The sequence below is a fragment of the Babylonia areolata genome, chromosome 3 (genome assembly GCF_041734735.1).
Source record: "Babylonia areolata isolate BAREFJ2019XMU chromosome 3, ASM4173473v1, whole genome shotgun sequence".
Taxonomy (NCBI): Eukaryota; Metazoa; Mollusca; class Gastropoda; order Neogastropoda; family Buccinidae; genus Babylonia; species Babylonia areolata.
Window position 1 is genome coordinate 15201401 of NC_134878.1, and position 17500 is coordinate 15218900.

A 17500-nucleotide genomic window follows, 5' to 3' on the forward strand; every position below is an offset into this window, starting at 1 on the left:
CGATTCAACCACAGAACAATGCAACGCTCTAACAAACAAGTAGTTACACCAACCATGAGGGGGGAGAGGGGGGGGGGGGGGGGGGGAAGGCAACTGGTTGGTTTGGCGATCGAAAGCGAAGAAGACGCTTCCCCAGCCCTTTCCCCAGCCAATCACATCACACAGCGACAGACGAGACATAAATGACAAACCTAATCCCCACATTGCAAAATAAAAACCTGACGTCCCTTCTTCCATGGCGAAGCAAACAACTCTGCTGACGAAACCTGGGCAGACGAACAACCGGTTATCGTGGAAACTAGGAGCGTTGGCAGGCATCACGTTTCGATCACAGTTTCATCACCATGCAAGGAGAAAAGAGATAGCGGTATTTCTTTTTAAAGAGTTGCCAGGTGCAGGTGGAAAGGTATGACGGCAAAGCTCCCTATTACACCTCAATTTCCACAGATAGGCGTGTGGCGAAGGGTCATCAGCAGGCAAGCGGGCACGGAATTAAAAACTGGTTTGTGCAAGGGGAAAAAATCGCCGTTTGATTAAAGCAGCAACGACAAGAATCGAGACACTCGGGCCCATGCTAAAACAAACAAACAAACAAAATAACAAACTCCAAAACACGGCCCTTTTAACCGATGCTTCTGGGTCTAATGGAGCTATTCTGGGCAGAAGTAGTTACCTACTCGGTGCTGGTATTCCCACTTCCACACCACAATACGTAGCACACCACACCACTACCCGTCCTTGGTACCCGTTTTGGTCTTTCTTCCCAATGCTTTCGCTTGTTTGTTTTTCGTTTTGTGTCCCTCAGTAAAGCTAGCTTTTTTGTATTTTGTATTTCTTTTATCACAACAGATTTCTCTGTGTGAAATTCGGGCTGCTTTCCCCAGGGAAAGCGCGTCGCTACACTACAGTGCCACCCAATTTTTTGTATTTTTTTTTTCTGCGTGCAGTTTTTAAATTTGTTTTTCCTATCGAAGTGAATTTTTCTACAGAGTTTTGCCAGGAACAACCCTTTTCTTGCCGTGGGTTATTTTACGTGCGCTAAGTGCATGCTGCACACGGGACCTCGGTTTATCGTCTCATCCGAATGACTAGCGTCCAGACCACCACTCAGGGTCTAGTGGAGGGGGAGAAAATATCGGCGGCTGAGCCGTGATTCGAACCAGCGCGCTCGGAATCTCTCGCTTCCTAGGCGGACGTGTTACCTCTAGGCCCTCACTCAATCTGAGTGATCCAAACTCTTTCTCCAGCGTCTGTCACCACTGCTGTTCTTTTCTCACCCCATCTGAATCATGATTGAGTTTTCTGTCAATCAAACATTAGACTGGAAGGTGGAGGAGGAGGAGGAGGAGGAAGAGGAGGAAGAGGATGAGGAAGTTTGATCATGTTCATGGGGATGGGGTGGAGGAGTGTGTGAAACAAGCCTATTCAGACAACTAACCAAAACTGTTTAATCAATCCCTCTTGCTGTGCGGAGAAAATTTTATTCTGGGCATAGAAAACTGTTAGAAGAAGTGTGACTGGACTTTGGTTTGAAAAAAAAAGTTGAGTTTTGCTTTTAGTTTCTTCTTCTGGGTTGAAAAGAAGACGGGAAAGCTTGACTGTCGCACTGTCGCGTTTATTGTTGTCAAATGAAGTTTTAGATGGCCCTTACTTCACATTAACCCCTTATGAACACGCAAGACACATGTCGAAGTTTCACTCGGAAATTAAAAACAAACAAAAAACAAGGATATAAATCGGATAGACTTGGCACTGACTACCTGGAAACTGCCAAACAAACAATGGAGTAACGCAGAACAAACAATATAATAACTAATATTAACATAGATAATTTTTGATGAAATACGTCATGTTACATGGATTTAATTTGAAACATATATTGGATCATTTATGTGTTACGGTTTTTCGCTCAAAATGGCACTCACATTCACACACACACACACACACACACGCGCACACACACCATCCCCTCCCCCCAAAAAAATCAAAGATGAGGAATCCCATCCAACAAACACACACGCACGCGCTCTTGAAAAACAAACACTTGTGTGCACACCAAACAGAAATTCTCCGGGGAACAAAACGCAACGCCTTCCAGTGAAGAGGAAAACACTCGATACTCAATCCTTCTGAAGGAAACATCTGTCTTGTGAGTTTGGAGACAGAGAGACTGGCAGAGGCTGGGTTGGGAGAGGGAGGGAGGTTGAGAGAGATGGGCAAAGGGAGGAGGGAGGGAAACAAAGACAGAGGGTGGGGAGGGAGGAAGGGATTGAGGAAAGGATAGACAGAGGAAAAAGAAGTAGAAGAAGAGATTCAGATTCAGATGATTTATTTATTTAAGGCCATAGCCCCATACGAACATACAGAAGAAGAAGAAGAAGAAGCAAAAGAAGACAAGAGCGAGAGCGAGAGAGAGAGAGAGAGAGAGAGAGAGAGACAGACAGACAGACAGACAGACAGACAGACAGACAGAGACAGACAGACAGACAGAACTCATAACGTTTAATGGACATCGGCCTTGGGCCACAATGGGGAAGGATGGGTCGGTGGGGTTGCATATATAACATTGTGTTATCCATAGCAACTAAAAAAAAAAAAAACAAAATAGAGAGAGAGCAAAGTACAGCACAACACAGCAGAGAGAGAGAGAGAGAGAGAGAGGAGGGAGGGAGGGAGGAGAGAGAGAGAGGGAGGGAGGGAGGGGAGAGAGAGAGAGAGAGAGGGAGAGAGAGAGAGAGAGAGGGGGAGAGAGAGAGAGAGAGCGCAAAGTACAGCACATCACAGCACACACACACACACACAGCAAAGTACAGCACATCACATCACAGAGACAGAGACACAGACAGAGACACAGAGAGAGAGAGAGAGAGAGAGAGAGAGAGAAGAGAAGAGAGAGAGACAGAGAGAGAGAGAGAGAGAGAGAGAGAGAGAGACAGAGAGAGAGAGAGAGTAGAAAAAGAAAAATTAGTGCGGGAATCGAACCAGTGCGCTCAGATTCTCTCGCATCATGGGTTAACACGGTACGACCAGGCCACCACAAAACTCTAGTAAAAGGACTCACCAGGATGCAGACGTTGTAGCAGTGCAGCGTGCCCCGTAAACACGTAGTACAGGCGTCCTCGTTCTGTCGTCTCCGTGAGGCATTGGAGCGATTGGAGCGGGTGGAGCGCTGCCGTCTGAGAGGCTGCAACAACAACACACATGAATTTGTATTGTATTTTTCTTTTTCTTTTTCGTCACAACAGATTTCTCTGTGTGAAATTCGGGCTGCTCTCCTCAAGGAGAGCGTGTTGCTACACTGAGAGCGCCACCCATTTTTTCTGTATTTTTTTTTCCTGGGTGCATTTAAAAAAAAAATTGTCTTTCCTATTGAAAAGTGAATTTTTCTACAGAATTTTGCCAGGAACAACCCTTTTGTTGTCGTGGGTTCTTTTTATTGCGCTAAAAGCATGCTGCACACGGGACGTCAGTTTATCGTCTCATCCGGATGACTAGCGTCCAGACCACCACTCAAGGGCTAGTGGAGGGGGATAAATTATTAGCGACTGTACCATAATTCGAACCAGTGCGCTCAGATTCTCTCGCTTCCTAGGCGGACGTGTTACCTCTAGGCCAACACACCACTGGGGGCTGGTTAAGCGACTGACTATTGCAATTCTTGAATTAAAAAAAAATGCATCACTTAATTAAATCAATTGCAGTAAACTTGGTAAACGATTACAATATTTAAAGGAAGTGTCTGGGTTTGTTCCAGTGTACCTTTTAATTACCTGTGTGCTAGCTGTGAATTGGTAGCATAAGCAGCTAGCATTGACTTGAAGTTGTGTCCCTTGTCCATGGGTGAGTGTGGGTTTGTGCACTGTGGGATGGAGCTGGAACGGGATGATCTGCGCGTGCGGGTGTATTTGTGTGTTTTTAGTATGCACGCCTCATTGCATTTTTTTTTAAATTGTAAACACCCAGGGCTTTTGTATCATTAGATTGGGCGTACCAAATGTCCTTTTATTATTATTATTATTATTGTTATTATTATCTATTAAAGAGTTAGCACTCTTTACTGTTTGGTAAACGATTGTATGAGTTTGTCATGATATATACCGGTTAACTGGCTGAAGGCTATCAGTTCGCCACCCCAGTTGCCTTACATTAAACACGGTAAAGGTATGTATAATTATGTAACGATTCATAACGAGTAACTAATTGTAGTCTGACAAGTGCGCCACCCCATCACCTTTAAAAACGCGTCGCTTATAATCAACTGATAAACGTCGAAAACGACTGTGCGATTCAGAATAATTCTGTCATTTTTGATAGGTAATTTTGCTGAAATATTTGCTGAAATTCTGACGTTTGAAAATGCTCTGATTGCACTGAAAATGGTCAATACAGTCGTATTTATATATTATGTGTCGTGTTGTACATAATGTAACGATGTCACCCTTTGAAGGAAAGTGCATATCATTTATTTGGTTTCGTGTCCTTTTTCTATTTATCATTTCATTCATTAAAAAAATAAAATCTATTACAGCTTCTAAATTCATCTGATGAGAACGAATACAGTATCTTAAAATTCTGGTCGACTGATCGATTGGGTGGCGCGATGGCATTTTTGAATCTGAAAAAATGTAAAACGAACTGAGTGGGAGAAACACTGCAGTGTGTGTGTGTGTGTGTGTGTGTGTGTGTGTGTGTGTGTGTGTGTGTGTGTGTGTGTGTGTGTGTGTGTGTGTGCGCGAGTGCGTGCGTGCGTGCATGTACGAGCTTGTGTGTTGTGTGTTGAGTTCTAGTTCTTGTGTACTTGTATCTGCGCCTGCGCGTGTGTACGTGCGCACGCGCGGGCGAGTTTGAGGAAGTGTCTGTGTGGACATGTGTGTGGGTGGATGCTTGGGTTAGGTAGGACTGGAGCGCGCACAAGAATAAGCCAGCTGATCTAACATCCATCAACCTACTGCCCTCCCCCCCACCCCCACCTCCCTACCTCTCCTCTCCCAAACTCCTCCCCAACCTTTCCCTCAAGAGCACTATTAGGACCAGCGACCAGTACCTCTCTAAATGGGGCACAGAGGCAGCGATTTGAGACGTTATTCGGGTCCCTCGAGGATTCCATCTGGTCTCAAATCCTTCCGGTGATCCATCTAGGGGAGTATACGGTTGGGGGTTGGGGGGTTGGGGTTGGGGGTGTTACGGGGTGGGAGGCATCGGGGGAAGGGAGGAGACCCCACGCTGCTGACCGAACTGGCAGCAGTATCTTAGGACATCGGCATTGCCACGCTGGGTTAAAAGTTTTTTTTTCTTCAACTTAAAAAGGAAGTTTGGTTTTAAGTTGTTACACTTCTTTTGAATAAAAAAAAAAAAAAAAAAAAATCTCGCTTAGAAATGCGTGATGTCACCAACTTAAAAAAAAAGTTTGTTGCACAGAAACGTGTCTTTTAAAAAGTGAGGATTTAAAGTAAAAGTGAATCGATAGAATTAAAATGTACAAGCATAGGACGAAGAAACGAAAGAGAGAGAAAAATGAAAGAGAAAAATGAAAGAGAGAGAGAGAGAGAGAGAGAGAGAGAGAGAGAGAGAGAGAGAGAGAGAGAGAGAGTTATCATCAAGATCAATTTTCAATCCGATGACGAATGTTAATATATTGAGACCGATGCCACATTTTTAACCCCCTCCCCCACCTTTCATAACCTAGTCTAATATCATGGAGAGATGACAGAATTAAAATCAAGACCAATCCATCAGGCTTAAACAGCAACACGGTTATATTTACTATTATCCAGTAATTCCTTTCTACTTTTTTGTTTGTCTTAAAAAGTGGAATGTTTCTTTTGGTCATTTCATGATAACGGCAGATTTGTTAGGTCTCCCTAGAAGTCGGTCGCACGGAGTGAACCCAGGCGACGCACAAACTCTGTCTCTGTCTCTCTCACCTTGGACAACTCTTCGATCACTTCTGGGGGCAGGATTCTCTGGGCCGCTCTGGCAGGGTGGTTTCGACTGGGACACAGTTTGAAGGGCATGGTGCCTTATTCTCCACGGCTTTGTCGCACCTCAGCTCACAATGATCACTCTGATTACCATTTTATCAGTATGACAATATTTGATGAAATAAAACCGCTAACATCTTGGTTAACATTAACACGAAACAAAAAATAACTACTGAAGCTGTGGTAAAAACACAACAACCCCAAGACAACTGTTGAAGCTGTAATGAAAAATACTTGTTACAAAAGTATTCACCAGGCTGCTGAACAAAATTCATCAGAAATATCCCACGAATATCACACGAATTTTCTGCTCCTCACTTCACATCCTCGATCACTCACAAACGATATCCATCACTTGATTTTTGTTGTTGGAAAAAACAACTAGTTCTGGCAAATGACCGCTTTTCGGAACACAACAACGCCCTCAAATGAATTAAAAAAAAAAAAACCTTCAAAAAAACGAAGAACTTGTCTTGCTTCGAACACTGCGAACTATCACAAGCAGATCAAGCGAACAACGGTGACACAGCCTGCTGATATTGCCTGTCCACCAAGCAGGTCTCCAAGACTCGCAGAGGAAACGCAAAACTGGTTCCCATTCTATTCTCACCGAGGGGAAGCAGGCCAAACCAACCCCCGCCTACAGGCCACCAGGAGAAGGGCAAACATATCCAATGTTCAAACACGATCCCCTGATTTCTAAACACCCGGGGCCGACACGGATATTTGTGGAGGCACTCACAGAAAGCAAGAAAAAGAAAACGAAACACCGCCCACAGCTTTTACAACGCACACGCTCCTGTAAACGAGGGCCTTGATCTTACAGACCAGCCAGCGGAGGAAGATCAACACACAGGCTAATTTGTTCCCCCCTCAACCCCACTGCACTGTATACCTGGGCGCACAATCTAATAATACCCACACCACTACCTCCAGACACAGAGGCTTCACGCTGCTACGTCTGGTGCCCACACAGAGCAGCCTACGCAGCCAACAGCCACGGGAGGGAAAGGTGCGAAAAAGTCACCGCTCACTCCTCCTCCTCCCCACCACAACGAGTTTATGCCAGCATCGAGCCTCTCTCGCTCTAGTACCCGGCGGTATTTAATCTGCAGGCTGACTGCGGGTAGGTAAGGCAGGCATCAAAAGGGCACAGGTCAGACACCCGGCAGGTAAGTGTCTAGGTAGACGTTACAGGAGTCAGGTGGGCATCGAAGAGGAGGACTGGCTAAATGTATACATGCAGGGTTTGCAGGCGGTGTTTATCACTGGCACTAACCATCGGCCTTTCTCTTTCGCTCTGGTATTAGCAGCTCCTGCACAGCCCTGCGGACTTTCTCCCCCTTCGTCTTATGAAGGTTCTACTTCTAGCTCTCTGCCTTGGTATCGACCGATTTTCATGAAATCAATGAAACGAGTTCATGACCTCTCTGTGTTTAGTCCCTCACATGTGTGTGTGTGTTCTTGTGCGTTCGCGCGAGTGATATTACGGCTTTTACCGTAAACAATGATACATGCAATAAGAGGAAAATGTTTCTATACGAAAAAAGAACTTATCTAGTTCTGATATCAATTGTTAGTGTTAAGATGAACTAATCCAGTCACGGTAACATACGACGATTTACCCGTCTTCTTTTTGTTTGTGTTTATGTTACACACACACACACACACACACACACACACACACACACACGCACGCACGCGCACAGACATCACATATATATATATATATATATATATATATATATCATATTTCGTAATGTTCCGTCTCTTTCTCACTCCTCGCTTCAGTCCTCCTCTTCACCAACACAACAAACACATCACAAAGACGCTCAGTTTTGTCAAAGCAGACAAGACATCAACCACCGTGTCCATTCCGGTAAGAAGCGGACCACTGCTGCCTATTAGTACGTACATCTATCTGTCTGTCTGTCTCTCGCCGACAAAACCACACAGACCAAACATCTCGGGCTAGTAAGGAAGGGAGAGGAGCGGCCTTTATCAATAATTCAGATCATTATAGGTCTGTGGCGGTTTGTCTGGTAGATTTCTTCCTACACGCTACCCGTCATCAAGGGGACATCGCCTACTAAATAAATACAAGACGTTCTTTGTAACCAGTCAGACAAGCATATAAGAATGTGTGTTGTTCTTGGCGAGTGACCGGTGTAGGGTGTCGGTGTGGTCGTGTTGTGTTGTTTTGTGTTGTGTGTGTGTGTGTGTGTGTGTGTGTGTGTGTGTGTGTGTCTGTGTGTGTATGGGTGCGTGCGTGCGTGCGTGAGCGTGTGTGCAACCTTCGCAACAGTCTGGCAAGCAGGATGTGTGTTTGGAGAGTTTGTACGCACACAAGTAAATTTGTGTAACCTTTGTAACTATGTAAAACGCATGTGCCGTTCTGGCGAGTTTCCATACATTTAAGTTTTTTTCTTCCATAATTCATCAGTATACAATCATATAAGTCAAAAACTTTTTTTTTTAAGTAAAAAGTTCATTTCACTGGAGCGGCGGATTATTCAGTAACATATGTGCACTATTTTAATTACATTCAAAGAACAGCTACAGCGAATACATACAGCAGAAGCAGTAGCAGTAATGGTAATAGCAACAGCAGCAGAAGTGGCAATCCAGTACTGTTCCAGAGAAACCACCCTTTCAACCATCGCCTTACTTTCTGGCAGCAAAAAAAGTGGTTGGGGAACAAAGAAATGGGAGAAAGGGAATGTGGAGAGAGGGAAAGGGTGGAGGTTGGGTGGAAGGAAAAGTGATTAAAAAAAAAAAATGATTTACTTTCATTTTATTTTAAGCGAAGCAAGCGAGCGATTCCGACTCAGTATCGAGCTGTTGCTTTCTGACAGTCAACACGACTAATTAATTGCCTTGACGATAGGCATTCGTTATCCCCACACCGCATGCAGGGAAATAATCACTTTAAAACTGCAGCACCGTCTTACCCTTTCCCCCAGTACAGACAATCAGTGACATTTCTCTCTCTGTGTATGTTCGTGCGCGCGAGGGTGCGCAGGTTTGTGTGTGTGTGAGAGAGAGAGAGAGAGAGGAGAGAGAGAGAGAGAGGGAGAGAGAGAGAGAGAGAGACAGAGACAGAGAAACAGAAACAGAAAGATATACACACAAATTCAGAGAGACAGAAACGGGACATTTTCTGTGTACGTTAATGGTTTCTGTGTATATAGAGAGACACAGGCAGAAACGGACATTTCACGTACACTTTAATGGTTCTGTCTATTCGTGACGCAAACCCCACCCGTTCCAGACAGACGAACAGCTCCGGAAACCACCCCATTTCGTGCGCTAAGCGAAAGCCAAAAGCCCACTCCCTCTGTTAACAGCACACCCGGTGCACGGCAAACGTGGTTTATAACTACCTTTAACTGTGATCTTTCTCAACAAAGGAAAGAGCACGTCTACTTTCCCCCTCAACTTTGTTTAGAGTCCTTTGTTTATTAACTGTATAATCAATCCGCCCCATGCGAGTGGAAGACACGTGACGCTGTTAGTTGGTTAGTTTTTTTTTTTTTTTTTAACTTTTCTTTTCTTCTCTTCTTTCCTTCTCGTTGACAGAGTTAGTTAGAGACCACATTATACCTTTCTTGCTGGGATTTTTCTTTTCAGTTCTAAATTTGCTTTTTTTCTCCACCATGCGCTTGCGCTGTGACCTAAAATATTCAATGATTGAAGTACTCAGTGATCTCCCCTCTCTTTGTCCCCCCCCCCCCGTCCCTCTCCTTCCCCCACCCCATCTCAACAAAGAACGTCTTTGCTGCTGGTTCTATTTCTGCCCAAAGTCTGACTTGTAAAGCGAGAAAACTGAAAAATTACGGTTAGTTCTACAACTGGGTTCACTGTATGAACTACATGCACTTGTTTACTCTTAAAAAAAAGAAGACTCTGCACCACTACATTTTACAGGAATTTGTATTACACAAAAATCGTCGCAGATATCGTCAGTATCATCATCACAGACCGTTACCGCCATCACCACCAAAATTAAACATCATTTGATTATCACTATCGTCGTCGTCGTAATCATCACCATTATTATTGTCGTTCTTGTCATTCTTCTGTCTTCTTGTAGCTGTGGTCAAAGGCTAACCTATAACGAATACACCCACGCAACTTATTTCTCCCATGGACACACACACACACACACACACACACACTGTCCCACAAAACAACAATCCCAAAACGCCCCCCACTCCTCCCTCTTTAAAAACAAAACAAAAGCAAACAACCCAACAACAACAACACCAACGCGCGTCTTCATTCATGGATCTCTCTCTCTCTCTCCCTCTCTCTCTCTGTCTCTCTCACACACACACACACACGCACACACACTCCCCATGCCACAGCCAAGCTACAAGACAGAAGGCCAGCAGCTGCATGTCACCGCAAAACATAGTGGAGGGAAGGGAGGGAGAGAGATAAGAGAGGGAGAGAGAGAGAGAGAGAGAGAGTGAGAGAGAGAGAGAGAGAAAGAGAGACAGAGACAGAGGAAGAAAGTGATCGTGCATGGCAAAGGATAGACAGGTGGGAGAGATACCGAGAGCAAGCGAGCGAGCGAGCGAGCGAGAGAGAGCGAGAAAGAGAGAGAACAGGAACTTTTCTTTCTTTCTTTCTTTTTTTTTCTTTTTTCTTTTACTGAGGTAAGTGGAATGAACATGCATGCGATTCTAATTTTCTCTTTTTATCATTGTTATTGTTACCCCCCCCCCCAAACTTTTTATTAGATACATCCAACCTTTGGTTTAAAACAAAGAGAGCGAGAGAGAACGAGAGAGAGATTGAGAGAGAGAGAGAAAGAGGGAGACTGAGAGAGAAAGAGACAGAAAGAGAGAGAGAGAGATCGAGAGAGAGAGAGAGAGAGAGAGATAGAGAGAGAGAGAGACAGATCGAGAGAGACAGACAGACGGACGGACGGACAGACAGAGAGAACGAGGTTTGGGGGCTGTATGGAAAGGGATGGAGAGAAGGGAGGAAAAAGTGTAGTAGTATGTGGAGGACGGGTGATCTGGGTGGGGAGTGGGGAGGAGCGGGGGAGGGAGGGAGGGCGGGGTGGGAGCGAGGGAGTTTTATCGATCGACGGATCATAAAGCTTGCAGGCTGACATGACAGACCGGCGTTGGCACCCGGCATCCATCAATGCCGTCACTACCTGCTCTGCCCTCCAGCACACCCCACTTCTGTTTCTGTCTTTCTTTGTTCGTTTCTTTCTCCTTTTTATCCGGATGCCTCTCCTTCCTATCACCCCCCCCCCACCGTATTCCTCTCACCCCTCTGCCTCCTGTCTGTCTGTCTGTCTGTCTGTCTGCCTGTCTGTCTGTCTCTACCACCTGGAACAGTAACAAGGGGAATTACGGTATAATCCCCCTGTCTGGCTGTTGTTTAGCTTGCTTTTTCGTATGAGTAAACCCCCCTCCTTAAAAAAGAAAGAAAAGAAAGACTTCCCTGTGTGTGTGTGTGTGTGTGTGTGTGTGTGTGTGTGTGTGTTATTTTGATGTAGCCCTACCTTACACATCCCTCTTTTTTTCCTTTCTTGTATCATAACCCAGGTTTGGGTGGGGAAAAAAAGCATATGTTTTGCTTATCTCATTACCCTGTTGAAATAGAATTTCGTTTCGTCTCGTCTCGTCTCTCTCTCTCTCTCTCCCAAAATAGAGTCCACAGTCTCTTTTTCTCTCGTCTCTTCGCTGTCTTCCTTTTTCTGATTTAAGTCCTCGGAAACTTCCACATCACAGGGCATTTATGGTCTGTAAATAAATCAACGTCGTTTCTCTCTCTCTCTCTCTCACTCTCTTTCAGTGCTCTCCCTCTCTTCAATCTTTTTCTTTCTCTGTCCCTTCCCCCCAAACCTTCTTCCTTTTCCAATCGCTTGTCCTTGCATCTGAACTGATTTCTATTATGGGAACGGAGGCAGAAATTAAGTGGTGGGTGAACGTTATGACCCGGGCCTCTCTTCAATAGCCGCACTCTCTGCACTGATTCAGGATGATAGACCGTGTTTTTCAATCGGAGCAGCAAAATATAGACCCGTTGATTTTTTTTCCCCACGGGGATTTTTTCCCTCTTATATTCTCTTTTGTAAATTCTGATTTTTTTTCGGTTCTGCTGACCCGATTGCTGTTTCTATGTGTTTTGACATCTTCATACCAGGATAGACATTTACTCCCACGTAACTTTCGGACAGAAAAAAGGAAGTAAAGATGGGGGAAAACCACAGGAGGATCTAAGAAAAGGGGTGGGGAAAGGGAATAAAGAAGGTGAATAACTGTTTCCAAAGCGTTGAAGGAGTCTCGTTTCGGAAATAACCGCACACTCGGGCACATGCACCCAAACAAACATGCGCGAAAGCGCGCGCGCACACACACACACACATATATATCCAAATACAAACGTTGATGCCTGTGTATCCAGACACTAACAATTCAAAGGTTTACAGTCAAAAGGTTAAAAAGGTGGAGTGAAGTAAATCGGAATAAAGAATACCTCCCAGGGACACACACAACTCAATGTCGAAACGGGGCCTTGGAGTTGGATCAGCAGTCCAACGCCTAACCGATTCGGCCATGGCACCACCATCCAAATACTGCTTAATGGAGAGGAAAAAAAATCAGCAGGATTTTTCACAACCTGCCAACTATCCCTAACACACCCTTTCTTGCCACTCCACAACCACTATTTCAGCCTGGGTTTGGAGAACTGGCAACAAGAGTAGATCCCCAATACTGATGGTGGTATTTGGGACAGCGGGATGAGCGGCGAAGAAGAAATTAGCACGAGTAAGGATCCGCGCAGGTTTAGGATTTCCCCCCACGGTGGATAAACAAAGAGAAAGTGTTCAGGGGCTGAGAGGCGAGTTGAACATTGAAAATGCTTTTCGTGAATTGCTAGTTCTGGGCAAACACGCGTACGCGCGCATTCCTACGATTGATTTACACACGGCGTGGGCAATCGATATCAATATCGATGATTAGTAATACGGTATTTGCTATCAAACCTGTGAAAATGTGTGTGTGTGTGTGTGTGTGTGTGTGTGTGTGTGTGTGTGTGTGTGTGTGTGTGTGTGTGTGTGCTCGCTCGCTCGCCTGTGTGAATGTGTGTTTTAGCTCTACACACACACACATACACACGGTATACATATGGACCTTATATTACCCAGTAATAATTAAAATAAGAAACAGGACCAGAACCAGCAGCAGCAGTAGCAGCAGCAGAAGAAGAAGACAAGTAAAACACCGAGAAGAATTCAAACAAGCTGCAAAATGCAAACACCAATAACAACACCACAAAACGAAAACCCAAGCACACAGACCCCACCCCCACCCCCAGCAGAAAACGGCACAGCAACAGCCTCCGGTGCAAGCCCACCACACACACAGGCACTAACAGAACCCATCACTGTCGAGAAGTCCGATCTTTACAACTCCCATTACCGTCACGTTGTTCCCCACAGGCCACAACACCTTCCACACCTCTCTGCCACCTGCACCACCCACTACCATGAGCGTCAGGAGAGCCGCCGCCACCAATTGGGCAAGTCACCACTGCCGTTAAAAAACACGTACCTCAAACATACCACTCCTTCTGCCCCCTTATTTCTCCCCCATTATCCACCACTTAGAGATGGCGCTGGCAAGCTTGAAAATGCCATGAGGGGAGGGATATATATATATAATATATATATATATATATATATATATATATATATATATATATATATACACACACACATATATATATATATAGAGAGAGAGAGAGATAGATGGAAAGAGAGAGAGAGAGAGAGACAGACAGACAGACAGACAGACAGGGACACACACACACACACACACACACAGGGAGGGAGGGAGAGAGAGAGAGAGAGAGAGAGAGAGAGAGAGAGAGAGAGACAGACAGGGACACACACACACACACAGAGGGAGGGAGAGAGGGAGGGAGAGAGGGGGGGGGGGGCTGAAGACCCCCACACCTATCCTCCACATCCCTTCCTTGTCATCACTGTCGATGAGAGCTTCCTCCCCCCCCCAACCCTCTCCAGCCCAATGCCCACTGGTTCCACCTAACCTGATTAATTAACTACCGTTTTCCCCCCTGAAGCGACGCTGAATTGAGGAACATGGGGGCTTAGGGACGGAGGTGGAAGGGGGGAAGGTGCGGAGGGGAAGGAGGGGGGAGCCCAGCCAGGATACACATGAACAGCACTGGGAATTTGCTCCCTTTTCCTTCCTGTTTTACTGATGATTCTCTCCCTTGGGAGGGGGCCAAAGCTCTCGTCGAATTACCATTACACGAACAAGACAAGAGAACAACAACAAAATGAAAGAAAGATATAAAACAAAACAAAAACCAACTACGGGAAGGTGGATGTAGTCGAGGAGAGGAGGAGAGAAGGGAGTTGGGTGGGGTGGTGGTGGTGGTTAAAAGTTGGGGGAGAGGAAGGGAGAGTGAATGAGGAAGATGAGGGGCAGAAGGGGGTGGGGTGGGATAAAGGGCGACAGGAATCTGGACAGAGGAAGGGAGGAAATGAGAGAGAGAGAGAGAGAGAGAGAGAGAGAGAGAGAGAGAGAGAGAGAGAGAGAGAGAGAGAGATAACGTCTTTAGAACTCCATTCAATTTTCTGAAGAAACATTCATTTTCCTTCGTCTGCATCTACCGCTTTTTCCCAATGAAGTGAACACAGCTCTAATGCATACAAGAGGGATATACCATATAAATATTTCATCACTGTCATCATCATTATTATTTTGCCGTAGCCAAAGAGCCGCACCTACAGATTTTCTCTCTCAAAACCCCCAGATTTACCAAAGATGAAAACCTCCATATTTTAGGCCATACGCACAAATCCAGTTGATTTCGTATTGGGGAGGGGGGGAATCCCTAAACACGAACAGAAAAGAAAAGAAAAGAAAAGAAACAAATACATAATCAAACAAACAAACAAAACTAAAAAAACAAAACAAAAAAACCCAAAAAAACAAACAACCCAAAGCAAAAACAACTGTGAAAGAGATTTGAGCCCCGTTCAGTTGCCGTACTGTGATCGTCTCAGAGGGGCACTACGTTCATCTGCATCTCAAAGAGGTGTCCTGATCGTGACAGACCGACAGAAAGAAAGGAACAGGGGGAATATCATCTGGCTGACACCCCCCCCCCCTTCATATACATACACACACACTCTTTACACACACAGACACAGACACACACACAGACACACACTTAACTTCACAAACAAGACCAAGCCTTACAGACATTACAATTATTTTTGGTCAAAGGCTCAGACAACTAAAAAAAAAAAAAAAAAAAAAAAAGCCGTATCTATTCAGTTTCTAACAAATACCGTCAAAATGTAAACCATATAAATATTGTCTCACCATTTCCAACCCAATCCGGTTGCGACAGCGTAACTCTGCAAGCCAAGAATATTCGCCCAAACATTTATGTACCGGGAAAAACAGAACGAACATACATCACCATCCCAGACTTTCCGTCCAAAAATATACTCGGCTAATCCTTTGCGCGCATTTTTCGGAGGACCCTGCACAAAACGCTCGCGTAAAGATGCCTACCAACGAACAGACAAGCTACAAGCACAAAAAGGTCATCCACCCCCCCTTCCCCCCATCTCAAAATCTTGGAAACAGAAAGCAGGAACAATAAAACTTATCAACATAATATATGGCGTCAGCAACCCTCCTTTCTCCTCATTATTTCTATTTTAGTACACCCTGAGAGGCAGCGAAGACGACCCACAGATTTTTTTAATGAAAAACATCAGGCGGAAAATAAAGGGAATAATCCTGCGAGGAGAAAAATAGAAAACAAAACAACAAAAAAGACCAACAAAAAAACTTGGGAAGAAAACGAAAAAAGAAGTCCACTTTCGCTTCTCGCAGAAAAAAGAAAAGTGGGAGCGGAGGTGTGGGAGGAGCATCGCTATGAATACTGAACGACACATAATATACATCGCATTCCTGTCACAGCCTCTCTGAGAATCTTGCTTCTCGCGTATGCTAGAAGTGCATAATTTGTTTCATCCTCCTGACCGATCAGTTGCTTTGGCCATTGTAAATTATAACTGATTGTGAGCAGAATGCCAAACGTGTTTCATATTTTGTAAAAATTACATGAAATATTTAACATTTTCATGTACCTCCACGGCACTTCCTGAAATAACCACGTCTCGTCTTGTCTTGAAAGGAACATCATCCATAGGGCTCAACGAAGTTTTGTTGTTGCACGCACCAACGTGGCGCAGCATTCCGTGGCAAAGCTTCATTCATTAACATGCCTCTGCTTCAGATCAACTCCAGCTCATCTCTTTTCCCTAACACTTCTTGGTCTTCATTTAATGATACAGGTTTTACTTGCAATTTTTCTTTGTTTAAATCATGGCATTAAGTTTAACTTTCCAAAGTGTCAATCCCTTATCGGGAGGTTCACTGACGCAGTTGTTCTACTGGATAAGGACGATGCTTTTTTTGTTTGTTTTAGTTTGTTTGTTTGTTTGTTGTTGAAGTTAGTCGACACTTCGTCCAGGCTGTAAAAGGTGGGTATGTATAACGTTTGAATACGAGATCTCTGACTGACCACTAAACGAAAAACAAACAATAAAACAACAACAACAAAACCAACCAAACAACAACAACAACAAAACACTCCACCCACATCTCTCCTTACACCCTTCCCTGCATCGCACGCGCACACAGGTGAGCGTGGTGTGATGGGTGTATGCGCGGTTCAGCGAGGGGCGTGGAGTGATCCAGACGCTTTCTGTTCTGGCATCTCTGGCATGCACCTGAAGTAAACTGCACAACTGTATCGCAAAAGACAGAAGAAGAAGCAGCAGCAGCAGCAGCAGCCACAATTCCAGAGCACAACTGCACACCATAACCCCTCCAGCTCTCCTGTTCTTCACCCCCCCTCTCACTCTTCACAAAATAAGGCTTACGTGTCGTTATTGTAGAACTCCAACCGAAGAACCTCCGTGGGTAATACGCTCTCTGCAGCAACCATCCTCGTAAACCTACCTAACCCCTTAATTAAATTAATAAAACTTGGCAGTTATTTTTGTACAGAGCAAGCACGTGAACAAAATGGATTAAGTCACCATAATGGAAAGGTGCAAGTTCAGCTTTGGCAATATTCACTGAAGACCACAGAGCTCCTCCAACTACCCTTTCACGATCTTTTCATTCATTTTTTCACCCTCCGTTGTCTCTGAGCATGGAGGTCCTAGCAGTCGCCAGTGGTTAAAACGAAAACAACAACAAATGAAAAAATCCAATGTTGAAACCTTCCAAAGCTGAATAATTCCAATTATCATGCAGCCAAGTTGTAAGCACAGCCATTTTCAAAATGACGAAAGACCAGCAGTAATTTTACTAACAACCAAAGAAAACGATTTGCAGAGAGATGCGCATTTATTCCACGCACACACAAAGGCATGCGAAACGAAGGTACTATTAGAACTTGCCAAAACAAAATCAAATAAAATAAGATCCACG

At 44.7% G+C, this 17500-nt stretch overlaps 1 protein-coding gene across 7 annotated transcripts in view; it reads right to left on the reverse strand.

Moving 5' to 3' along the window:
- LOC143279765 (tetraspanin-18-like) overlaps nt 1–17500 on the reverse strand; it is a 611054-nt gene that overhangs the window by 23136 nt on the left and 570418 nt on the right. For 6 of the 7 annotated variants that reach the window (XM_076583900.1, XM_076583898.1, XM_076583899.1 and 3 more), the window contains one exon: nt 3062–3184. In XM_076583900.1, the coding sequence (XP_076440015.1) occupies nt 3062–3184 (123 nt within the window). Of the gene's footprint in view, nt 1–3061; nt 3185–5924; nt 6279–17500 lie in introns of those variants that run through there. The other variant, XM_076583897.1, reaches the window with a different exon arrangement.